This window comes from Chiloscyllium punctatum, chromosome 27 (genome assembly GCF_047496795.1).
Source record: "Chiloscyllium punctatum isolate Juve2018m chromosome 27, sChiPun1.3, whole genome shotgun sequence".
In the NCBI taxonomy this organism is placed as follows: Eukaryota; Metazoa; Chordata; class Chondrichthyes; order Orectolobiformes; family Hemiscylliidae; genus Chiloscyllium; species Chiloscyllium punctatum.
In genome coordinates this window covers 8,980,849-9,007,667 of record NC_092765.1, presented here as the reverse complement: position 1 = coordinate 9,007,667, position 26,819 = coordinate 8,980,849, and the positions used below count along the sequence as shown (strand labels likewise).

At 46.1% G+C, this 26,819-nt stretch overlaps 1 protein-coding gene across 2 annotated transcripts in view; it reads right to left on the bottom strand.

The window, feature by feature from the left end:
* The window catches only part of LOC140453396 (uncharacterized), a 234,964-nt gene that overhangs the window by 18,315 nt on the left and 189,830 nt on the right, over nucleotides 1-26,819 (bottom strand). For both annotated transcript variants that reach the window (XM_072548025.1, XM_072548024.1), the window contains exons 2-3: nucleotides 14,024-14,135; nucleotides 3,027-3,535 (exon numbers count right to left, since the gene is read on the bottom strand). In XM_072548025.1, the coding sequence (XP_072404126.1) occupies nucleotides 3,027-3,535; nucleotides 14,024-14,135 (621 nt within the window). The remainder of the gene's footprint in view (nucleotides 1-3,026; nucleotides 3,536-14,023; nucleotides 14,136-26,819) is intronic.

Below are 26,819 nucleotides of genomic sequence, written 5' to 3'. Positions count from 1 at the left end.
ACATATCGACTGTGTGGAGTTTGCACCTTCTCCCCGTGTCTGCGTGGGTTTCCTCCGGGTGCTCCGGTTTCCTCCCACAGTCCAAAGATGTGCTGGGTCAGGTGAATTGGCCATGTTAAATTGCCCATAGTGTTAGGTAAGGGGTGGGTTGCCCTTCGGCGGGTCGGTGTGGACTTGTTGGGCCGAAGGGCCCATTTCCACACTGTAATGTCATCGAATCTAACCTAATGATTTCACTCTTGAACTTAATTAAATGAGATTCCACAACTCATTGAGGTACAGAATTCCAAAGATTAACCACACTCTGAATAAAGCAATTCTTCCTCAGCTCAATCCTCAATATCTAACCCCTTCTGGGGTACATCCTATTTGTATCCACCCTGTCATACCCTGTCATACGTTTCTATATTTTTACGAGATGCTGGTAAATTCATCAGATGGGTGTTTCACAGGAGGAGGTGATGGCATTGTTCTGATATAACACCTTCACTGAAAAGTTAACCTGGGAACTTTCTAATCCCCAGAACTCTTCCTGAAGTATCACTCTTCCTATCTGCTGTAACAGGCTAACTGGCAGCCAATTGTAATAGGCTCCTTTTCAGGTTGGTGACCCATGACCAGTGGGGTTTCACAGGGATCAGTGTCAGGGCTGCAATTGTTCATAATATATGTTAATGACTTGGAGGAAGGAAATGAATGTCCTGTAGCCAAATTTGCAAATGACACTGAAATAGGTGTAAAGGGAGATTGTGAGAGGGATATAAGCAGTTTACAAAGTGATATTGATAGGCTAAGTAAGTGGGAAAATTGAGTAAAATGTGAGAAAGTTTATAGTTGTTTATTTTGGAAGTAAGAACAAAGTTTCATTTAAATGGAAAATAAACTGCAGAAAGCTGCAACACAAAGGGACTTGTGCACGAGACGCAGAAAGGTAGCCGACAGGGGCAGCAGGTAATCAGGAAGGGCAAGGGGAATGTTGGCCCTTATATTTCAAAGGGGTTGAAGTATAAGAGTAGGGAAATCTTACTACAACTGTACAAGGTGGGCAAGCAGTTTTGTTCTCCTTATTTAAGGAATGATATAGTTTTATTGGAGACAGTTCAGAGAAGATTCATAATGAGTGGTTCCTGGTGTGGAGGGATTGTCTTATGAGTAAAGGCTAAACAGATTGAGACTCAGATGAGAGGCTGAACTCCCTATTCTCACTTCTATTTTAAATGTTTTAGCTTGGAACCCATTGTAACAGAACATCTATTAACAGCAGGCCTGTAGCAATGGGTTTGTGTCATCTCCTATCTTGGCAGCCACTGTTACATGAAAATTTCGGGACACTTGCTTCCATACTCATTTCGGATGGCATTGCCATCTTGATCACCTTTGACCTCAGTACAAAGTTTATCTTTCATTAGTCTGGGGCTTTGTCCCCTTTGACCAACGCACATAGTAACAGTTCAGATAGTGTCAAAGACTGTCTACTTCCCTACCATGTTCTCCATCAGACATTTCTCGAGGATCATCCCTCAGGGGCCCCTAGCACTTCCACAGTTGAAAGGACTCCTTGCAATAAGTGCTTTCCATAGGCAGTGGTCATAAGCAGGCCCTAGGCCTGACCAACTTTACTTTGCTCCCATCTCCTGGAAATTACATCTATTCAAAATTCTAATGCCATTTTAATTCCCAAGTGTTGTCTTTCAAAACGTCAAACATTTAACTTGCAACTAGGAAGACAAGGAAATTCTAAACATTTGGTGTTCCAGCGTAAGACCATAGACATAGGAGCAGAAGTAAGGCCATTTGGCCCATCGAGTCCACTCCACCATTCAATCATGGCTGATGGGCATTTCAACTCCACTTACCCGCATTCTCCCCGTAGCCCTTAATTCCTCGAGACATCAAGAATCTATCAATCTCGGCCTTGAAGACATTTAGCGTCCCAGCCTCCACTACACTCTGCGGCAATGAATTCCACAGGCCCACCACTCTCTGGCTGAAGAAATGTCTCCGCATTTCTGTTCTGAAATGACCCCCTCTAATTCTAAGGCTGTGTCCACGGGTCCTAGTCTCCTCACCTAACGGAAACAATTTCCTAGCATCCACCCTTTCCAAGCCATGTATTATCTTGTACGTCTCTATTAAGTCTCCCCTTAATCTTCTAAACTCCAATGAATACAATCCCAGGATCCTCAGCCGTTCCTCATATGTTAGACTAACCATTCCAGGGATCATCCGTGTGAATCTCCGCTGGACACGTTCCAGTGCCAGTATGTCCTTCCTGAGGTGTGGGGACCAAAATGGGACACAGTACTCCAAATGGGACCTAACCAGAGCTTTATAAAGTCTCAGTAGCACAACGGTGCTTTTATATTCCAACCCTCTTGAGATAAGTGACAACATTGCATTCGCTTTCTTAATCACGGACTCAACCTGCATGTTGACCTTTAGAGAATCCTCGACTAGCACTCCCAGATCCCTTTGTACTTTGGCTTTACGAATTTTCTCACCATTTAGAAAGTAGTCTGTGCTTTTATTCTTTTTGCCAAAGTGCAAGACCTCGCATTTGTTCACGTTGAATTCCATCAGCCATTTCCTGGACCACTCTCCCAAACTGTCTAGATCCTTCTGCAGCCTCCCCACTTCCTCAGTACTACCTGCCTGTCCACCTAACTTCGTATCATCTGCAAACTTCGCTAGAATGCCCCCAGTCCCTTCATCGAGATCATTAATATATAACGTGAACAGCTGTGGCCCCAACACTGAACCCTGCGGGACACCGCTCATCACCGGCTGCCATTCCGAAAAATTCTGCACTGGGCGGTGACTAGGCTCCAGTCAGAATTAAAGAAATATTTGTCTTCTGCACCCCAACAGGGAGGTTTATTTCTGTAGTTGTGCACACTGCACAGCCTCTAAACAAGTTCAGAAACCTGGCTGATGAGCCATCAGTCAACTCTGAAAGAGATACTATCTTGACATAACATATAATATGTAACACAGAGACTCTCAGTTATCTAAATATGACAACTTACCTCTGTGATGTAAGGGACATGTGAGAGGGTTTTCCGAGTGCTCTCTGTGAAGCTTGCCAATGAAGCTTGGCTTGTGTATGCATCTGCTGTCGACGCTGGTCTGGCCACCTCACTAACTCTGGTGGCACTCCTTGTGGTTGACTGCACTGTGGTTGCTGCTGCAGTAGCGAGTGGCACAATGGCGATGGTACGGGCAGTCGGCATGGCGACAGTGCTGGTGGTGGTGGCGCTGGCGGTTGTCGAGGCGCTTGTGGTCGTTGCCAGGAGAGTTGTGGTGGAGGCAGCAGCTGGCATGGTGATGGGGACTGGCGCCATTGTCGAGGTTGCTGCCATGGTGAGAGTGGAGGCGGAGGGTGTGGGTGAACTGGCCGTGCCGTCGCCCGCCAGGGAAGTACTTTGGAAGGTGAAGGCAATCGGCTGAAGCGAGCCGAAGGATGTGGTGGATGGCGGAGAGGTAACCGGCCTGGCCATGCTGGTGGTAAACCGCAGCTCAGTGTCAAACTCAAAGTCTGAAAAGGAAAACACAAACATTTGGTTCAACCTGATGACCATAGATTGTACAAACCATGGATGGGAGTGTCCTATAGTGTGGAAAGATGCCATCGCATCCATTGAGCCTGTGCTCGCTCTTTGAAGGTGCTATCTGATTAGCTCCCCTTCTTTGCTTTTTGCCCATAGGCAGGTATGTTTTTCCTTTCAAGTGCTTATCATTTCTCTTTTGGAAGTTAAAATGAAATGTTTCCAACATCCTTTCATTCCAGGTCACAGTATCTGACTGTTTTATTAGAAAAAGGTTTCCTCTTGTTGCTTCAGAACAGAGCAGACTGCAGGGGCTGACTTCTTCCTGCTGCTCCTATTCCTTAATCTCTTTGGTCTCTGTTGGTCAATGCCATAAGTCAGTGCCCTCTCATTATTAACCCTTCCACCCCTGCCGGTAGAAGGGAGCACTGAACCAAACCATCAGGGTGTTGGGTTTATGAATCCTTGTGATTCCAAATATTGGGGGGGGGGGGGGGGGGGAGGGGGTTGATGGCCAACTGGTATTATTGCAGGACTGTTAATACACGTAATGTTCTGGGAAGCTGGGATTGATTCCCACCACAGCAGAGGGTGAAATTTGGATTTAATAAAAATCTGGACTTAAGAGACTATTGTCAATTGTCAGAAAAACTCATCTGGTTCACTCATGTCCTTCAAGTAAGGAAACCACCATCTTTACCAGGTCATGTGACTCCAGACCCACAGCAATATGGTTGACTCTCAACTGCAGTCTGAGATGGACAATAAATCCATGAATGAATGTTTAAAGAAAAAGTGTATACTTATATATGAAACATCACACATACACACATCAGATCTCACACTAGAATGGCTACTCCATATTAACCTGTACTACTAAAACATACAACCAGATCTGACAATAACATGTTGCCAATGCCTTCAGGACTGTGAGCAGGCAAGAGACCAGAGGAGGAGGTGGAATCAGGCCTTCTAGAAGATTCTTTTTCACCAAGTGATCTCTGAGAAAGAGCCTTTGCTGTTTTGCCTGTGTTGAGAGGTCCCTGATTGCCAGGGATCATGTCCCAGAATGACGATGATCAGATCAGATCACCAGTTGGTGGAAAGAACTCTCCAGAAACAATGTCAGAAAAACAAACAAACAGAGCAAGTGCCAGAGAAACTCAGCTGGTAACATCTGTGGAGAGAGAAAACAGAGTTAATGCTTTGAGTCCAGTGACTGAGGTACAGCACAACTTAAGGCAATAACATAGTTTGGTGCTGGTGGTGACCTGGAGATTATTGGCAAAATTGGCAAATCAAGGGGAAGTGAGTGGTCCAAATTAATTTTAAGAACATTTGTAAATTGAAAATGAAGTTTGAACAATGTTTGATCTGTCTGTTTAGCACATTTCTCCACCCATTTCTGAAAGCAATGTCTTGTTTTTAATTCTAACTATTGTATCCTAAGGTAGCACAGGAGAGTGGCAACTCTGTCCATTTTTCACTGTATTCCTGTACTCTTTTATTCAGGTATACCTGACAATAAAATTAAATCTAATCTAATTGGCAGGGAAACAGTTCCTTAATAATTTATTCTTCATGTGTGATTGGTTGGGATTGTACCATTGTATGATTGTGTAGAATGAAGGCAATGAGAGGGATTTGGTGTGTGGCGTATAATATACAGCTAACTCAGCAATGACCCCTGACCAACGTTAGAGACACTGTCTGTGAGCTGAGTGGTGAGAAGCCCATAAACAAAAGGAAGGATGATCCCAGCTAAGATTGGTCTCACTGATACTCAACATCCTCTGACCACTGGAAGGAGGTTACACACAGTGGACAGGAATTTTCATTTACATTGGGACCCTGACCCTGCACTGTGTCGGGAACAATCACCTGACTGTGATATTACCTTGTTTAGTCAGTAACTTGCCAGAACTTGTCCTTACCAGTGCAGTAGGAAGATTCGCAAATAACACGGCCCACTATTGCAGGTGAGAGTGACAGTGAAAGAGAGTGAGAGACAGAGATAGACAACAGACAGACAGAGAGAGAGACAGACAGACAGAAACAGAAAAACAGAGGTTGATTCCACGACTAGGTGACCTATCAGAATTTTTTTAGTTTGAAATAAACATGCCGAAGCTGTCAGCAATGGTGGGGAGGAAATCCATCCACAGAATGGCCAGTGGTTGGGTGGGTGGAGAAGTGATCTGACAGTCTTACCTCTGGAGGACTGTTCCCTCTCTCTCGCCTGCTGCTTTCCTCCTTTCTCCCTCCTTCTGTCTGTCTGTCTCTCTCTCTCTTGCTCTGTATCACCTCCTCTCAGTTCCCCAGTCCCCATCCAGCCTTTATCTTCCCTCCATTGGTACTTGCTGGTTTCTCCCCTAACACAGTAGCAAACGGTGCTCACCATCGCTGTTTGTACCCCATATTGGGGCAAACATTCTGCCCATGCGACTCTGCTCAGATTAGTTCCCTGCTCCAATCTTGGTTGGGTCCTAGTTGGGATTAAGTTCCCACTCTGGTGTTCTGTACACACTATCAGCCTTGGCTCTCCAGTTCTTGTTTTAACTTCCAATTTTGGAAGTTGCTGCCACGCACAGACCTGGGAAACCCACAAAATCAGCATTCCCTCTAATCAACTCAAATAGCAGGGATCAACTCCAGTTGGAGACAAGGATGCAATCTGTGGTTTTGTAAAATCAGAGGGTTTTTACTTTCAGTGGAGCTGACTATGACAGAGTGCTGACGGAAGCTTGAAAGTGGCAGGGAGATCAACTTACACAGCAGTCAGCATTGACAATGCTGATCATTGCTCTGTGTTCAAGTCAAACCTGTCTGCACTTACCAGAAGAGGACTCAGACAAGTTGGCCTGAAACACTCCCATAGTTAAATAATTCCCCGTCAAGACCCACACATTAAGGCTTATCAGTAAGCTGAGGCATCGCATAGCCACCAAATAACAAACGCGACACGAGTAATTGGGAAACACCATGACCATTTCTGATTGGCAAGATGATGGGGTCATGGCCAGTTAACCATATGCCATTTTAGGGGCATAATCTCAGAATACGAGCTGGGCATTTAAAACAGAGATAAAGATGAATATCTTCTCTTAGAGGATGGCGAATCTGTGGAATTCTTTACTGCAGAGGGTTAAGGCTGGGTCATTAAGTATATTCGAGATTCTGAGATAGACTGACAGATTTTTAACCAGGAAAGGAATCAAAGGCAGTAAAGTGGAGTTGAGGATTATCAGATCAGCCACGATCTCATTGGATGATAAAACAGACACGAGGGATTGAATGGTCTTCTTCTGCTCTTACGTCTTATGGTCCAAACACAGAGAATGGCACTGGGAGACCAGCCCCAGATTTTCTCATTCAAATCCAGTTCAAGTGGCCGGAGTTAATAATGAGAATTACCTTTTCCATTCTTATTGAGGGAATGTGATCTAATGAGGGAAAAGGGAAGGCTAGCCAAAGAAATGTCAGCAAACCATCGGACTGAAAACAAATAAAACCGTCATTGCCATGATTTTAATTCAAGTTTATGGTTCTTCCAATTTCCACATTACTGGGAATGTTGAACCAGGAATGATTCATCCCTGTGTGAAGACCCTTTTGTTTGTGAAACTTTTTTTTGGTGTGATGACAGCATCAAAATGAAACAGGGGAATACTCTGACAGAGGGTATGAGGGATGAACAACTAAGAAGGAAAAAGACAAATAGAAAACTAACTGCAGTGGGTGGTGTTCCAGCCTGATACTTCAGAACACACAGAATTGGCGTGAATGGAAGCTGGCAAGAATATCGATGAATGGATCAGTTTTCTGCTTGGCTGACTCGAATAGATGCTGATGTTGAATTAGTCCGATAAGAAGACTGTGTTACTGTGTCTGTGCGTTACACTGTTGGAAAAGGTAGAGAGCTAAAACTAGAAGAGCTAAAGGTTATGGATTGCACACATCCACTGTTGCTATTTGAGTGTTGCCAAAGCCCACCATACCATTTAAAGATAGCACCGAAGGACATCTGTGGGGATTATATGCAATAGACAATAGACAATAGGTGCAGGAGTAGGCCATTCAGCCCTTCGAGCCTGCACCGCCATTCAATATGATCATGGCTGATCATTCCTAATCAGTATCCTCTTCCTGCCTTATCTCCATAACCCTTGATTCCACTATCTTTGAGAGCTCTATCCAACTCTTTCTTAAATGAATCCAGAGACTGGGCCTCCACTGCCCTCTGGGACAGAGCATTCCACACAGCCACCACTCTCTGGGTGAAGAAGTTTCTCCTCATCTCTGTCCTAAGGATTGTTGAGACCTGACTCTGAGAGAACTCATAGATTTCCACCTAGGTAGTGTGTTATGAAGATGTGGGTGTAATGTACCTTTAAGAGAGTTAAAAGCTAGCAAACTACCTGACAGCACCAAGTGTTCTGAATAAGGTAACAATGTAACACTGGGTTGAAGTTAGCAACACACTTTTGAAGCTAGGGTTGCCTGGAGACAAATACAGATTTCAATTGGGCCAGTTTAAATTATACTCCAAAAAAAACAAATTCCAATCCAGTTTGAATTTAGTATATCGACAATCTTAAAAGCCAATGAGACAATCTGATGCTTTGGGGTATAAGACCGTGGAAAATGCAACAGTTTGGAGGAGAACTGCCACGCCACCAGCATGTCTGAAAAATAGCTCTCTCTAAGGTACCTCTCTAAGATCATTAACCTGCAAAACAGAAATCCCTAAGAAGAAGACTGATGAAGATATGAAGAGAAGATTTGATATCTGACTGGTTTTGAAAACTTGAATTTTTGGTAACTCTTAATCAGGGGCTTTTATCAGACTAGTATTATAGAAGGGAAAGTATTTTACTTAGGAAGGTTACTTAGGATAGGTTAGAGGAAGGAATTGTGAATAATTGTTAGTTAATTATTCTCTGTTATACTTTAAGAAATAAAGCTGTTAATTTGTACTTTAATTAGTTCTTAGCCTCTTGAATTTTCACAGATTACTGCATGGGATAAATCTTTTTTGCGTTGCTGGTTTACTTTAAGCAGGAGAGTTTACCCCGTGTTGTAACAAGTGTTAACCACGTCTGACAACATCAGATGGAGTGTGGCAGCTGGTGAATATGACTCATTTATAGAAATTATTGAGTGAGGAATGAGAGGTTCTAATAATGGAGGCAGAAATGGAAACAATGTGAGATAGCAAATGAAGGCACATCTGTTGAGGAGATATTGTGAGCACTTGAAACTATTTGAGGTGTATCCTTGTTCCACTGGCTACTTAAAGTGAAACTGTAGTATCAATTTGGAACATTGTTTGCTGGTTAATCAATATTTGAATTATGTTGACTTCGGTTGGTTTGTGAAATCTTGTCCAAATGGTTTTCTTTTCATCTCTCTAAGTCGTTGGCCTCTATGGGGGTCGTAGCACGAGAAAAACATGACATTTAGTTTCAGAAACAAGAGGCTAATTTGTTAACTTTTACTATAAGATTTGGAGAATGTTCTTTGGAGAATCAGCGATTCTGTCATTACTGGAAAATATGGGAATGGCAAACAAAAAGAAAAGACAATGACTTGATTCTCACACACGAGGCAAGTGTACATCCCACAGGGCAGTACCTGTGCATCAGGATAGGGGCTGTGGAGGACTCAGCAACAACTTCCATTGATCCCAAATCCTGCACATTGGCAATCACCCACAAAGCCCTGCACACATGGGCATAAAGAAATGGATGCCAAGGCTAAAAGGGAGAGATTAGGAAAAGCGAGCAAACTGAATGGTTTAGAGGCATGCATTTCATAAATAATCAAGAGAGAGCACACAGGTGGAAGTGGGAAATGTTGCTGGAGTTTTAAAGAGGAGGACTGAAGCAGATTGAAGATTTAGCCACCCCGATGGAGAACATGGGATAAGTAACAAACGAAAAGGGCAAAGTCAGAATAATAAGTATTTGTGAGGGACAAAGTTCAAAATCACACAACACCAAATTATAGTCCAACACTGGCACCTCCACATCATATTTGAGAGGGGTTTAAGAAAAATATGCTTATAAAATATACAAGTGTGTGCAAAATATTAGCTGGTATCTTCTTGCCATTTCCTTGAGGGCAGTAACACAACATTTGCTACCAATCCCCAGAGGAGGGATAACTGAATATGGGCATCCTTCAAACCAAACCTTCTTCTCTACTAACCATCCAATCAATGATCTGCTATTATCACCAAAGGGCAATTGGATCCATAAACAGTCATTTACCTCATGGCATTTCCATCAATTAGAACTGATCCTGCTCACCATTACAGAGTAAATGATCACATACTGAGATTTATTTTCGGTAAAAGCAGGGGCGGAAGGTAATCTTATTTTTCAATGTGATGTTCTGTGGTTACCCGCGCAACACATTTTCTTGGGGTTTTCTTCTGCTGTACAGTCATAGAGTCATAGAGATATACAGCATAGAAACAGACCCTTCAGTCCAACCCGTCCATGCCAACCAGATATCCCAACCCAATCTAGTCCCACCTACCACACCTGGCCCATATCCCTCCAAACCCTTCCTATTCATATACCCATCCAGATGCCTTTAAAATGTTGCAATTGTACCAGCCTCCACCACTTCCTCCGGCAGCTCATTCCATACACATACCACCCTGTGCGTGAAAACCTTGCCCCTTAGGTCTCTTTTATATCTTTCTCCTCTCACCCTATGTCCTCCAGTTCTGGACTCCCCCAACCCCAAGGAAAATATTTTGTCTATTTATCCTATCTATGCCCCTCATGATTTTATAAACCTCTATAAGGTCACCCCTCAGCCTCTGACGCTCCAGAGAAACCAGCCCCAGCCTGTTCAATCTCTCCCTCTACTTTCAAAGATATCCCAATCTAATCTAGTCCCACTTGACCCATTTCCCTCTAAACCCTTCCTACTCAGCCTCTCCCTGTAGCTCAGACCCTCCAACCCTGGCAACATCTTTGTAAATCTTTTCTGAACCCTTTCAAGTTTCACAACATCCTTCTAATAGGAGGGAAACCAAAATTGCATGCAATATTCCAAAAGTGGCATAACCAATGTTCTGTAGCAACATGACCTCCCAACTCTTATACTCAATGCTCTGTCCAATAAAGGAAAGCAGACCAAACGCTTTCATCATTATCCTATCTACCTGGGACTCCAATTTCAAGAACTATGAACCTGCACTCCAAGGTCTCTTTGTTCAGCAACTTTCCCCAGGACCTCACCATCAAGTGTATAAGTCCTGCCCTGATTTGCCTTTCCAAAATGCAGCATTTAACATTTATTGAAATTAAACTCCATCTGCCACTCATCAATCCATTGGCTCATCTGATCAACATCCCATCAAGAAGGTAACCTTCTTCACCATCCACTCCAATTTTGATGTCATCTGCAAAATTACTAATTTTGGCTCCTATGTTCACAACCAAACTATTTATATAAATGATGAAAAACAGTGGACCCAGCACCAATCCTTGTGGCACTCCACTGGTCACAGGCGTCCAGTCTGAAAATCAACCTTCCACCACCACCCTCTGCCTTCTACCTTTGAGCCAGTTCTGTATCAAAATGATTTATTATCCCTGTATTCTGTGAGATCTAACCTTGCTAAGGGGTCTACCATGAGGAACCTTGTTGAACGCCTTACTGAAGTCCATATAGATCACATCCACCGCTCTGCCCTCATCAATCCTCTATATTACTTCTTCAAAAATCTCAATCAAGTTTGTGAGGCATAAGTTCCCACGCACAAAGTTGATGGTCCTTAAACATTCCTTGCCTTTCCCAATGCATGTAAATCCTGTCCCTCAGGATTCCCTCCAACAACGTGCCCACCACCGATGTCACTGGTCTATAGTTCCCTGGCTTGCCCTTATCACCTTTCTTAAACAGTGGCACCATATTAGCAACCTCCAGTCTTCCGACACCTCACCTATGACTATCGATGATACAAATATCTCAGCAAGGGGCCCAGCAAACACTTCCCTAGCTTCCCAGAAAGTTCTACGGTACACCTGATCAGGTCCTGAGGATTTATCCACTTTTATTTGTTTTAACACATCCAGAACTTCCTCTCTGTAATATCTTCCATCTCCTTCTCCGCAGTAAACACTGATGCAAAATACTCGTTTAGTATCTCCCCATCTCCTGCGGCTCCACACGTAGGCTGCCTTGCTGATCTTTGAGAGGCCCTATTTGTCCTTAATGTATTTATAAAATCCCTTTGGATTCTCCTTAACCCTCTTTGTCAAAGTAATTTCATGTCCCCTTTTTGCCCTCCTGATTTCCTTCTTAAGTGTACTCTAGTTCCTTTCTCTTCTAAGGATTCACTCAATCTATCCTGTCTATACCTGACATAAGCTTCCTTCTTTTTCTTAACCAAAACCTCAATTTCTCTAGTCATCCAGCATTCTCTATACCTATACTGTCTCTGGACTCCTGTTATCTCACTTTTGAAGACTTCCCATTTTCCAGCCGTCCCTTTACCTGTGAACGTCTGCCTCAAATCAACTTTTGAAAGTTCTTGCCTAATACCGTCAAAATTGGCCTTTCTCCAATTTAGAATTTCAACTTTTAGATCCAGTCTGTCCTTTTCCATGACAACTTTAAAACTAATATAATTATGGTCGCTGGCCCCAAAGTGCTCCCCCACTGACACCTCAGTCACCTGCCCTGCCTTATTTCCCAAGAGTAGGTCACGTTTTGCAGCTTCTCTAGTAGGTACATCCACATACTGAATCAGAAAATTTTCTTGTACACACTTAACAAACTCCTCTCTATCACTGTAGCAGACTCAGTCTATGTTTGAAAAGCTAAAATCCCCTACCATAACCATCCTATTATTCTTACAGATAACTGAGATCAGATCCTTCCAGCATAGGTCAGATACCCTGGACCAACAGGTTTTCCCTCATCTCAACATCTCCCCAGAAAGTGTTCTCTGCAGTCACCACACAGAATTACAAAGATATGGTTCTGCTCTTTGAAAGATTCTTTGAAAGATTCATAAGTAAAATCAAGGTAAGGTTGAGAATGAGATAGATACAATTCACACACGTGCATTCTTTGATTTGCTAACTAGCCCAGCAGTTATCAGGGTGGTAGGACAGTGGACTTGTCACTGAGCTATATATCCAGAACCCCAGTCTAGTATTCTGAGAGCATGGGTTCAAAATCTCACAATAGCAGACAGGGAAATTTGAATTTAATCATCAAAAATCTAGAATTAAAAAGCAATGGCAACCATGCAACACCTGTCGATCGTTGTAAACATTCCCAGTCTCAGAATCAACGGCACATCAGTAGTGTACGTTAGGGAAGGAAATCTGCCATCCTGACCTGGCCTGGACTACATGTGGTTCCAGACCAACAGCAATGTGGTTAACTCTTAACAACTGATCATGAAATTAAGAATGGCCAATAAATGCTGACCTTTCAATCCTAATTGCCTTTGTGATGATGGTGATGAGTTGTTATATAGATTTGCTGCAGCCTTGAGGTGTAGGTACAACCAGATTGTTGTTATGGGGGGAGTTCCCAGATTTTGATGCAATGATAGTGAAGGAATCAAGACAGTGTCCTAAGTGTGATTTGGAATAGAATTTGCAGGTGATGGTTTTTCTGTGAATCTACTGCCCATCTTCTGAGAGACAATAAGTTCACGGATTTGGGAGGTGCTGTCTTGGTGAGTGTTTGCAGTGCATCTTGCAGATGGTACACACTGCTGACACTGTGCCTTAATGGTGAAGGCAGTAGGTGGTAAAGGTAGAGGAAGGAGTGCCAATTGAGGGAGGTCCCACCCACCAGCTAGACAAATGGGTGTATGTTCCCCGATATCTGCGATTGAATTCCATGTGACTCAAGTCATGGCTTCCATTCTTGTTGAGACAGGACATCCCACCTTCAAAGAGATGTCAGCCAAATTAAAAGAACAGCAGCACCTCAGTGCCAACAGTGCCACCAGCATCAGTGGTCAATGTTGGAATTGCAGTGAGCCCAGGACCAGGACCTATGCTCAAGGCATTGAATGAGAGTTGGGGGTGGGGCAGAGAAGGTGGGCTGCTCACCACGGTGCAACAGGTAGGCTCTGACTGGGGTGTCAAAGGATAGGGGGAGGGGTGATGCCAATGGTCATCAATGGGTGGGGAGTTTGCAGTCCTTGCTGTTTGGTTCCCTCACCATAACACACCCCACGACCAACACGAAGTCATGGACAAGCCATCAGATCAAAGGTGGGCTTTAAACGGTTATTATTTGGTCACTTGATTGGCCCAAGGGTGAGTGAGCCATGGTAGGGGAGGGTGGTGTTGAGATGGCGGGGCGTGTGTATCAATCTCCAGCTTTAGTTGTTTGCTGGCTTTTGGGGTATTTTAGAATAAAATCAAATACCCCACTCGCCACAGGGAGTGAGGAACGTTTAACAGAAACACAATAGATAGTTGACTTACAGCCTGATCCTCCAGAACCAGAGTAGACATTTTCATCCTCATCATCTGACCCTGATCCTTCGAGATCTGTTAACGTTGCCAGATCTTGTGTCTGTCGGGATGTGTGGTAGGTCTGGGGTGGAAGAGACAAATGAACAACATTAGCATCAAGGAACTGGATTTGACAATCAGCCCCATTCTTTGAGGAGGCTAAGGAGTATTGTGCAGCAAGATCCATGCTGGAATGAAGGGGGAATGAATCGGGAAAATAAAAAACATTTTTCTATTTCTATTTTGTACTAACATTGTTTTAAATTCTTAAATCACAAAACTCAGAAGTGAACTCAGATCACTGGACAGCAAAATGGTCAGGAAATCAGCAACAGACTGGTAGTTCTGAGGGCGGTGGAAATATTGCTGGATTATTCAGTAGAAACCATTTTCAACTTTAAGCAAAACTTGAGACACCTCTATCACCAACATACTCCCTTCAAATAACTGCTTGGATGTGGTTGAACCTATTGCAATGGTCTAGTTAATTCTTAAAGTGATTTAACAGATAGACGGGAATCTAAATTCTGCTTGGTCAATTATCAGAGTCTAGATCAGAGTGGTGCTGGAAAAGCACAGCAGGTCAGGCAGCATCCGAGGAGCAGGAAAATCAACGTTTTGGGCAAAAGCCCTTCATCAGGAACAGAGGCAGGGAGCCTGCAGAGTGGAGAGCAGCCCTTGTTTTTACCTTGGTCAATTATCAGTCAATTGGGGTCAATTGTGAGTCCACTGCTGAGGTGTGTGTCATAAGGGCGCCAGATTAGGAATTCCAGAACTTGGACCCAGCAATGCTGAAGCAACAGCAATGTACTGTACACCCACAACTGGGTGGTGTATAATCCAGGGAGAAAATGAATCAGTGAAGTTTTCGTGAGTCTGCTATTCTCCAATCTCCTGGATCTGCCAGTCTGGCAGGTGCTGTCAAAATGGTCGATTCATTGACAATTGTAGCTGTTTCCAGGCAAACAGTCTCTGGGCAGGAGACATTGAGCTCCCTTTCTGAAGAGCTGCACATTCATACCCCCAGCCTCAATTAACATTCAGGCTCAACCTGAACGTGTGACAGGAGCTGAGCTGTGCTGTCAGCTGGCACAGTCACTCCATCTGGGCCTCACCTGCTCAGAGGAGAGAGGAAGCTAACAAGAAACAGTCAGACCTTCCAGCGGCACAATCATCATCTCCCCTTAGCCAACTGTACAGCGGCACTTAATGTGTTTGAGAGGGACTCGGCTCAGCGCCAAACTAACTGTTGAAATGATCCAGCTCTTCAAAGCACAGCAGACGTCTACTGTGCTGTCACTAGGCTCATTTAACATATTCCTGGCAATGCAGCAAAGGACAGAAGAACACATAAACTGATGTGATTTAATGTCACCACAGTATCACCAGTGACAGCCCTGTAAGCACCAACCCTTCAGCCGAGTGTAGAGCTTAAAATACTCTCTGCCATTGTTTTGGCAGGCCGCTGGGTCTGATTGCATTGCAGGATGTTGTCAGTTGTATCAAACATGGTGCAAACGTTTCACCCAGCCACAGATGATGGCTTTGGGGTCTCTGAGTGATACTGATTACAGCTCTGAACACATCCTCCTGACTGATTGGAGACAAGAGAGATAACGCAGGATCCTATCTTCTTCACTCCCTCCTTACTTAAGCAAAAACAGACCATCCAAACCCCGGACTCCTTCATTCTGTAACAGGATGAGGGTGTCACTGGCTAGGCAGCATTTGTTGCCCAGAGGCCAGTTAAGAGTCAGTCACATTGCCGTGGGTCTGCAGTCACATGCAGACCAGACCAAGTGAGGGCAGCAGGTTCCTTCCCAAAAGGATTTTATAGTGAACCAGATAGGTTTTCAGACAATTGGCAATTATTTTATAATAGTCATTAAACTCTGAATTTTATTGAATTCAAATTCCACCATCTGTCATGGTGAGATTCGAAGCCCAGTCCCTAGAACATTAGCCAAGTCTCTGGATTAACAGCCCAGTGATAATACCACAAGGACATTACCTCTCTTGCTGCACCCTTCAACTTCTCAATTAGGAATTTGCAAACAAGCACATGAATGTGGAACAGAAGCAGGGCACTTAGCTCCTTAAGCCTGCTCCATCACTCAATAAGGACATGGCTGATCTGATTGATACCCCAACTCTACACTCTTATCGAACACCAATTACCTTTCACTCCCTTGCTTATCAAGATTCGATCTACGTCTGCCTTCAAAAATATTTATTGCCTTGTGAGGAAGAGAGTCCCAAAGAGTCACAACCTTCTTTGAGAAAAGTAATTCTTACCTTAGTGCACAAGAATTAAATTAAAATGAAATAAAAGTCAGACTTGCATTTATATAGCACCTTTTACAATCACTGGGGATAGCAAAGCTCTTTGCAGCCAATGAATTGCTTTTGAAATAGTGTCACTATAAGGGCATTAGTTCAACATTTGGTTCAAACCTCTGGCAGTGTAGCACACTTTCATAATCACACTTCAGTACCAGCCTGGAATTTTGTGCTTGTTTTTAGATGTGAGCCATACCAACTGCGTTGAGGGTAAATTCTTGGTGATGGGGCAGATGATTGTTTCAATTCATCCCTCATTTCCTGGGCATTATTCTGGGAACAACTGAATGCTACATTAGATATGCAGTCCAATATACTGGCAACTCCACAGTTGAGAATAGGCAGAGCTCTCAAACAAGACTATCTCAGGGTCTCCAGAGGACAGCGTGAATGAAAGAATGTACATATGATGACATACAGGGAATTTTCACTCAAATAAACTAAATCATAAGATTTGGAATTTGACTGTATCTTCAACAGACTATAGTATTAGGGAATAAAATTGAATATTTCAACATAATTGTATTTGCTGCATTAAGTTGCAGTTCAATTTAATCAAATCTAAATTACTGGGATGGGTGTGCATCCAGTTTGAGGTCTCATTCATTTGACTAGTTTACATACTCAGTTTAGTGGGTCTGTTCCTCACCAATTGACAGTGCCGTCCATATGAGGGTTCAGTCGCCAGGCTGACTTGGTAAACTGACACCGTCATCGAAAACCGAGCTGAACAAATGAAGTTATCCAAAATAGGCTGCCTATGAAATGATAATCCACCTTGCCCAAGGAGAGAGCACTGCAATGCAGTTGAGCGACCTGGCCAATACTGTTTTGGTGGCCTCAAGATATTTATTTTGTAACGATTTCTCTTTCCCACGCTCTAAAGTAAAATAATCCTCCGTGAATTGTCTCAATATCAAACAGAAAGCAAATTCTGAAATTGTAACCAATCAAAGGTAGAAAATTCTTGTTAAACACCATCAGGCTTTAACAAAACTCTTTCTGGTTTATACTGTGCTAACACAGGTTTGGACAGAATTAGGGTTTGCATTACATGATATATATTGGATCCATATCATGCAATTAAAATCCACTCTGATAGTTTAAAGGGACATTGTCATCAGAAATTTATTACTTACTGCCAGATGGTTATGCATGTAATCTATAGTAAATTTTACTCAAATTTCTGGCTTTAAAGAGCTAGTGAGCATTGATAATCTACACTGCTTTTCCATCTCTCCAAATTGCCTGACTTTGTGGGTTACAAACTTTGGGGTGGCATGGTGTCTCAGTTAGCACTGCTGTCTCATAGTACCAGGGACCAAGTTCAACTCCAGCCTCATACAACTGCCTGTGTGCAGTTTGCACAATCTCCCCATATCTGCATGGGTCCCCTCCAGGCTCTCTACTTTTCTCCCACGGTCCAAAGATGTGCAGGTTAGGTGAATTGGCCGTGCTCAATTGTCCCATACTGTGCAGGCGAGGTGAATTAGCAATGGGAAATGCAGGGTTACAGGGATAGGTGATATGGGTGGGATACTCTTCAGAGGGTTGGTGTGGACTTGATGGACTGAATGGCCTGCTTCCACACTGTAGAGGCTTCTAAAGAAACCACATCGACTCAGCATAAGCAAGAGGCCTGCTGGTACCAGACCTTTGTTTTTCTGTTCTGCTTCCTGCAGTTTCTTTTCTTTTCAAGAGGAATCTATTCAGTTTCCTTTTGAAAATTGCTGCTTCTGTCACCCTCTCATACAGCGCACTCCAAATCACAATGGCTCGCAGCTTATAAACATTTCCTTTCATCTCCTCTCTGCTTCTTTTTGGCGAGTATCTTAAGTCTGCCTTTTCTGATGAATGGCCCTCTGCCAGTGGAAACAGTTTCTTCCAATCCAGTCCGACTCAGAATTTATTAAATCTCTCCACAACTTTGATGTCCAGAAAAATGCTTGGGTTGGGTGTGGTCCCAATGGCTCCAACAACTTCCCTCTTCATCCCCCAGTGTGCAAGCATGTTTTTTTAATCACGGGGGAACCAAACAGAATTCCAGTCCTCATCCAACTCACAATCTGCAGTGTTTTGGAGGAAACTGGGTGGTAGGGAAGGTCACTGTGTTCCAACTGTCTCCTCCTCCCCAGGCCCAGGGGCACTTCCGCATCAATCATTCTTTACCTGGAGCATTAGATATCCCCGATTATTCAGCTCAGAGTCTGAGCGGGTGGTGAGAGTTCACAAAGTTGGCCCAGTGATTGAAGACCTCATGTAGACGGGACTGTCAGTGGGTGAAGCATGCACTGCCTGCAGTGTGTCAATAAATTAACCAAGTGAATGAGGAACTCGCGAGACTGAGGTCAAACACAGTACTGAAAAGACCATCTGACCTGAGATGAGCTCATTCAGGACAGCTTAGTGACTAGTGTCGCTGTTCATGAAACAATCTGACTTCCCCAGGAGGTGACAGGAACCTTTTACTGAGTGGCTGTATAAGACATGTCCAAAACCATCCAAAAATGTGCAGGTTAGGGTGGATTGGCCATGCTAAAAGTGTGCCCGTAGTGTCCAGGGATGTGCAGATTAAGTGGGTTAGCGTTGGTTAAAAACCCCACGCCGGGTTATGGGAATAGGGTGGGGATGGGGTCAGGGTGAGATGCTCTTCAGAGGGTCAGTGCAGATTCGATGGGCTGAATGGCCTCTTCCTGTATTGTGTGGATTCTACAACATGCTCATCTGGTGCCAATGATACAGTGAGAATATAAAATTCCTCTCACACTCCTCTCTCTTCAAATCATTTGGTAGTTCGTTCCCCCAGTTGAATTGTGAGCTATTATTACTGCTTTTACATTAACATGTGTCCAAAATTAATTCTTCTCAACACAGAGGTGGCATTTGCAGCTCACCCATAAAAGAGAGAAAGTGAGAGGAAAAGGAGACACATGGATGAATTAGTGAAAGTGGTAAGAGAATTAGTTGCAAGTGGATTGACTGAAAGTGTGTGGAGATCGAGAGTTTTCTGTTCAATAAGGGTGAGTGGTACTTAGTGTGGAAGAGGATCTTAATCCAGCCGCACAGTGACAGGGAAGAGAAGCCAGGCAGTTTTCACAATGTTAAGACAGTTTCCATCACAGCTGGAGTTTGAGCTTGGGAAGGTTTCAACTATTTGTAGGAAATCTTCCAACACATTGGCTGGTTTTCCTTTTTAGGTAAAAAAAAAGAAAACTCCTGTGTACAGTTTCTGGTCTGTGCAGAGTCAGGGCAACCAATGGAGGCTTCCAATTGCCCTCTTGTGGGACAGGAGGCAAACATCAAGACAAATTGCTATTCCGTAATTAATGAATATCAGAAAGTGATGGCAGAATCAGCTATCACCTTCCAACAGCCTCAAAGGTAAAACAGGACTAATTGTCTTTGTGGACCCTTCAAAATATAGACTGACACCTTGCAGCTTGGACATCCCCACTGTTTAGGGTTGTACATGAAGACTGGTCACTTTGAGTCACCACAGACGGGTGACCAGCCCCCGATCCCTGCCCTTAACTGAGCCAGTGAAGAGCATGCAAAGAAGGAAGTCTAACTTTGGAACAACATCCCTGTCCCTGCAGGATCGCTGGGTCAGAATCCTGGCAGTCCCTCCCTCCCTAACGGTGGAGTGCAAGGCTTCAAGAAGGTGGTTCACCATCACTGCCTTCTCAAGTAAAGCGAGAGATGGGCAACAATTGCAAGGCTCACATCTCAGCAATGGATTAAAAATGAGAGGGGGATAGAAAATGATTTTGCTGCTTACAGAGTTTCTTCGGAAACACTAATGAAATAGCAAAGGCTTCAAAACTGTTGTGGAACCAGTGAGTTTAAGCTCAGAGGGGTATGGCTAAACTACAGATTTCTGCAGGTCAGATCAGAGGGGAGTCAAAAAGTGTGGCGCTGGAAAAGCACAGCCGGTCAGGCAACATGCAAGGAGCAGGAGAACCGTCATTTCGGACATAAGCCCTTTGTCCACCCTCCTGCTCCTCGGATGCTGCCTGACCGGCTGTGCTTTTCCAGCGCCACACTTTGCAACTCTGACTCTCCCGCATCTACAGTCCTCACTTTCTCCAGACTAAAGGGGAACACCACATAAATCAACCTTTTCAATGCTGCAGGGACAGTACAATGCAATGACCTATCGCAAGTGTCACCTTTAATATGATGCGAAGCCAACACTGCCTTGACTCTCACAGGCAGGAAAGGTCCCACAGTGAATATTTACCGCTCAAACAACGCTACATAAAGCAATTCGGAAGAAGGCTTACTGGACTCGAAACGTTTTCTCTGCTTTCCCTCCTGAGATGCCACCAGATATGCTGAGTTTCTCCAACAATTGCTGTTTTCATTAGTTAAAACAGATTAGCTAATTATTCGCAAGTTGTTATTTGTGGGAGCTTGCTATGTACAAACTAGATCCTGTGGCCTGACCTTCCAACAGTGACAGCACTTGAGAACTACTTCATTAGTTGCAAAATGTGGAATGTTTTACATTTGTTATAATCACTGTGTATATATAGGGGGGGTCTCAGGGTGGAAGGAGTCTTGAGGCAGGGGGGAGTGTTGGGAGCAGGGGAAGAATTCAGGAGGGTTGAGGAAGTGTCAGGGTGGGGAAGTGTTGGGGGGAATGTTAGTGAAGTGGGGAAGTGTTGGGGGGAACGTTAGTGGAGTGGGGAAGTGTTGGGGGGAATGTTGGGGGGAATGTTAGTGGAGTGGGGAAGTGTTGGGGGGAATGTTGGGGGGAATGTTAGTGGAGTGGGGAAGTGTTGGGGGAACGTTAGTGGAGTGGGGAAGTGTTGGGGGGAATGTTGGGGGGAATGTTAGTGGAGTGGGGAAGTGTTGGGGGGAATGTTGGGGGGAATGTTAGTGGAGTGGGGAAGTGTTGGGGGAACGTTAGTGGAGTGGGGAAGTGTTGGGGGAATGTTAGCGGAGTGGGGGAATGTTGGGGGGAATGTTAGTGGAGTGGGGAAGTGTTGGGGGAACATTATTGGAGTGGGGAAGTGTTGGGGGAACGTTAGTGGAGTGGGGAAGTGTTGGGGGAACATTATTGGAGTGGGGAAGTGTTGGGGGGAATGTTGGGGGAATGTTAGTGGAGTGGGGAAGTGTTGGGGGAACGTTAGCGGAGTGGGGGAGTATTGGGGGGAACATTGGGGGGAAGGTTAGTGGAGTGGGGAAGTATTGGGGCAATGTTAGTAGAGTGGGAAAGCGTTGGGAGGAATGTTGGGGGGGACGTTAGTGGAGTGGGGAAGAGTTGGGGAAAATGTTGAGGGAACGTTAGCGGAGTGGGGGAGTGTTGGGGGAGCACTAGCGGAGTGGGGGAGTATTGGGGGGAGTGTTAGCGGAGTGGGGTGTGTTGGCGGAACGTTAGTGGAGTGGGGAAGTGTTGGGGGAACGTTAGTGGAGTGGGGGAGTGTTGGGGGAATGTCAGCGGAGTGGGGGAGTGTTGGGGGAACGTTAGTGGAGTGGGGGAGTGTTGGGGGAACGTTAGCGGAGTGGGGGAGTGTTGGGGGAACATTAGTGGAGTGGGGGAGTGTTGGGGGAACGTTAGCGGAGTGGGGGAGTGTTGGGGGAATGTTAGCGGAGTGGGGGAGTGTTGGGGGAATGTTAGCGGAGTGGGGGAGTGTTGGGGGAATGTTAGCGGAGTGGGGGAGTGTTGGGGGAATGTTAGCGGAGTGGGGGAGTGTTGGGGGAGTGTTAGTGGAGTGGGGGAGTGTTGGGGGAACGTTAGTGGAGTGGGGGAGTGTTGGGGGAACGTTAGCGGAGTGGGGGAGTGTTGGGGGAACGTTAGCGGAGTGGGGGAGCGTTGGGGGAACGTTAGTGAAGTGGGTGTTGGGGGAACATTAGCGGAGTGGGGGAGTGTTGGGGGAATGTTAGCGGAGTGGGGGAGCGTTGGGGGAACGTTAGTGAAGTGGGTGTTGGGGGAACATTAGCGGAGTGGGGGAGTGTTGGGGAATGTTAGCGGAGTGGGGGAGCGTTGGGGGAACATTAGCGGATTGGAGGAGTGTTGGGGGAATGTTAGCGGAGTGGGGGAGTGTTGGGGGAATGTTAGCGGAGTGGGGGAGTGTTGGGGGAATGTTAGCGGAGTGGGGGAGCGTTGGGGGAACGTTAGCGGAGTGGGGGAGCGTTGGGGGAACGTTAGCGGAGTGGGGGAGTGTTGGGGGAACGTTAGTGAAGTGGGTGTTGGGGGAACGTTAGCGGATTGGAGGAGTGTTGGTGGAGTGTTAGCGGAGTGGGGGAGCGTTGGGGGAACGTTAGCGGATTGGAGGAGTGTTGGGGGAACGTTAGTGGAGTGGGGGAGTGTTGGGGGAACGTTAGTGGAGTGGGGGAGTGTTGGGGGAACGTTAGTGGAGTGGGGGAGTATTGGGGGAACGTTAGTGAAGTGGGTGTTGGGGGAACGTCAGCGGAGTGGGGGAGTGTTGGGGGAATGTTAGCGGAGTGGGGGAGCGTTGGGGGAACATTAGCGGATTGGAGGAGTGTTGGGGGAACGTTAGCGGATTGGAGGAGTGTTGGGGGAACGTTAGCGGAGTGGGGGAGTGTTGGGGGAACGTTAGCGGATTGGAGGAGTGTTGGGGGAACGTTAGCGGAGTGGGGGAGTGTTGGGGGAATGTTAGTGGAGTGGGGGAGTGTTGGGGGAATGTTAGTGGAGTGGGGGAGTATTGGGGGAGTGTTAGCGGAGTGGGGGAGTGTTGGGGGAATGTTAGTGGAGTGGGGGAGTGTTGGGGGAACGTTAGCGGAGTGGGGGAGTGTTGGGGGAACGTTAGCGGAGTGGGGGAGTGTTGGGGGAACGTTAGCGGAGTGGGGGAGTGTTGGGGGAACGTTAGCGGAGTGGGGGAGTGTTGGGGGAACGTTAGTGAAGTGGGTGTTGGGGGAACGTCAGCGGAGTGGGGGAGTGTTGGGGGAGTGTTAGTGGAGTGGGGGAGTGTTGGGGGAATGTTAGCGGAGTGGGGGAGCGTTGGGGGAACGTTAGTGGAGTGGGGGAGTGTTGGGGGAACGTCAGCGGAGTGGGGGAGTGTTGGGGGAATGTTAGCGGAGTGGGGGAGCGTTGGGGGAACGTTAGTGGAGTGGGGGAGTGTTGGGGGAACGTCAGCGGAGTGGGGGAGTGTTGGGGGAATGTTAGCGGAGTGGGGGAGTGTTGGGGGAACGTTAGTGAAGTGGGTGTTGGGGGAACGTCAGCGGAGTGGGGGAGTGTTGGGGGAGTGTTAGTGGAGTGGGGGAGTGTTGGGGGAATGTTAGCGGAGTGGGGGAGTGTTGGGGGAATGTTAGCGGAGTGGGGGAGTGTTGGGGGAACGTTAGCGGAGTGGGGGAGTGTTGGGGGAACGTTAGTGAAGTGGGTGTTGGGGGAACGTCAGCGGAGTGGGGGAGTGTTGGGGGAATGTTAGCGGAGTGGGGGAGTGTTGGGGGAATGTTAGCGGAGTGGGGGAGTGTTGGGGGAACGTTAGTGAAGTGGGTGTTGGGGGAACGTCAGCGGAGTGGGGGAGTGTTGGGGGAGTGTTAGCGGAGTGGGGGAGCGTTGGGGGAACATTAGCGGAGTGGGGGAGTGTTGGGGGAACATTAGCGGAGTGGGGGAGTGTTGGGGGAACGTTAGTGAAGTGGGTGTTGGGGGAACATTAGCGGAGTGGGGGAGTGTTGGGGAATGTTAGCGGAGTGGGGGAGTGTTGGGGGAACGTTAGCGGAGTGGGGGAGTGTTGGGGGAGTGTTAGCGGAGTGGGGGAGTGTTGGGGGAACGTTAGCGGAGTGGGGAAGTGTTGGGGGAGTGTTAGCGGAGTGGGGGAGTGTTGGGGGAGTGTTAGCGGAGTGGGGGAGTGTTGGGGGAACATTAGTGGAGTGGGGAAGTGTTGGGGGGAGTGTTGGGGGAATGTTTGCGGAGTGGGAAAGTATTGGGGGGAGTGTTAGTGGAGTGGGGAAGTGTTGGGGGGAGTGTTTGAGGTGTGGGGTAGTGTTGGGGGGAGTGTTGGGGGGAGTGTTAGCGGAGTGGGGGGGTGTTGGGGGAACGTTAGCAGAGTGGGGGAGTGTTGGGAATGTTTGAGGAGTGGGGATGTTTCAGGGGCATGTTAGTGGAGTAGGGATGTTTTGCACAGCCCCTGACCCTTCGGCCTATTGTGACCCTGAATTGGTCAATTAACAGCCTCTCGGGGAGACCTGGCTGATTTAGCTGCATGGTAAACATCAAGAAAGGGGTCAAAGGGGCAACTGATCTCCTTTGTGACGACCCATCAGGATCTTCAAATCATATTCCCCAAGGCCACTCCCCTCTCCAGTCCATACTAGCTCTCTGTCTAACAATCCAGTTATTTCCAATCCCTCATTCAATTCCCCTCACCCTGCAAACTCTGTATCAGCTTCAGTAAAGGAAACAGCAAAGAGAGATCCGAGAACAGTCCACCCATCTGTCCCATTACCCTTTAAATCCCACCTTCATTTTGATCTCCCGTGAAACAGTACATTGTTAGAATTTAAATCTGCCACTCAACCAATTTCTTTCAAATTTTAAATCTATAATTTTCTCCAAAATTTAAATGATGATCTGGATAATCTCAGTCCCAAGTCAGATTTCTCCTTACAAATGCAACATAAACAGCAGCTCATTGGAAACATGACAAGAGGTGCAGACGTGTTTAAGCTATTTCAGGTTAATGTTCCCCAGTGAGAGTCACCTCTTTCCTCCTTCCATTGATATTTATTCCTGGTCTCTCCATTGGCTCAGATGGCTGTTGGTTGCCAAGTCTGCTGGCAATGAGCCATTCAGCATGTGGGAATTGTTCCCAGCTCCAATCCCAGTTCCCTGACTCCAGGCAGCTTACTGCTGGGGGACCATGGTGAGTAGAGCAAATGCTAAACTCACTGCCCATTCCCTGGGGGAGAGCAGGAAAATGAACCAGTTCAGATTCCCAGGCTAGCCAACGGCCTATTTTGGGATGTATATCTGGAGGCATGGTGAGAAGAGACTTGGATTTGGTGTCTGTGTGTGTCTGAGTCTCTGTGTGTGACTGAGTCTGTGTGTGTGTGTGTGTGCGCGCGCGTTTGTCTGCATGTGTGTGTGTGCACGTGTCTGTGTGTGTCTGTGTGTGTCTCTTTGTGTGCGTGTGAGTCTGTGTGTGTATGTCTGCGTGTGCGTGTGTGTGTGAGTCTGTGTGTGTCTGAATCTGTGTGTGTGTGCTTGAGTCTGTGTGTGTGTGAGTCTGTGTGTGTGTATCTGAGTCTGTGTGTGTGCTTGTGTCTGAGTCTGTGAGTGTGTCTGAGTCTGTGCGTGTGTCTGTGTGTCTGAGTCTGTGTGTGTGTCTGAGTCTGTCTGTGTGTGTGTGAGTCTGTGTATGTGTGTGTGTGTGTGTCTGTGTGTGTGAGCCTGTGTGTGTGTGTGTGTGAGAGAGAGAGAGTCTTGTGTGTGTGTCTGTCTGAGTCTGTGTGTGTGTGTGTGTGTGTGTGTGCGTGTGTAAGAGTCTTGTGTGTGTGAGTCTGTCTGAGTCTGTGTGTGTGTGTGTGTGTAAGAGTCTTGTGTGTGTGTCTGTCTGAGTCTGTGTGTGTGTGTGTGTTTGTGTGTGTGTCTGAGTCTGTGTGTTTGTGAGTCTGTGTGTGTGTGTGTGAGTCTATGTGTGTGTGTTTGAGTCTGTGTGTGTGTGTGTCTGAGTCTGTGTGTCTGAGACTGTGTGTGTGTCCGAGTCTGTGTGTGTGTGTGTGAGTCTGTGTGTGTGTGTGTGTGTCTGAGACTCTGTGTGTGTCCGATTCTCTGTGTGTCTGAGTCGCTGAGTCTGTGTGTATCTGAGTCACTGTGTCTGTCTGTGACTGTGTGCATGTGTCTGAATCTGTGTGTATGTCTGAGTCTATGTGTGTCTGTCTGAGACTGCGTGTATGTTTGAGTCTGTGTGTCTGTCTGAGACTGGGTGCATGTGTCTGAATCTGTGTGTGTGTGTCTAAGTCTATGCGTGTGTCTGAGTCTACGTGTGTGTGTCTGAGTCTCTGTGTGTGTCTGAGTCTGTGTGTATGTCTGAGACTGTGTGCATGTGTCTGAATCTGTGTGTGTCTGAGTCTGTGTGTGTCTGTCTGAGACTGTGTGTGTGTGTGTGTGTGTATGTGTGTGTGTGTAAGAGTCTTGTGTGTGTGAGTCTGTCTGAGTCTGTGTGTGTGTGTGTAAGAGTCTTGTGTGTGTGAGTCTGTCTGAGTCTGTGTGTGTGTGTGTGTGTGTGAGTCTTGTGTGTGTGAGTCTGTCTGAGTCTGTGTGTGTGTGTGTGTGTGTTTGTGTGTGTGTCTGAGTCTGTGTGTTTGTGAGTCTGTGTGTGTGTGTGAGTCTATGTGTGTGTGTTTGAGTCTGTGTGTGTGTGTGTTTCCGAGTCTGTGTGTGTGTGTGAGAGTCTGTGTGTGTGTGTGTGAGTCTATGTGTGTGTGTTTGAGTCTGTGTGTGTGTCTGAGACTGTGT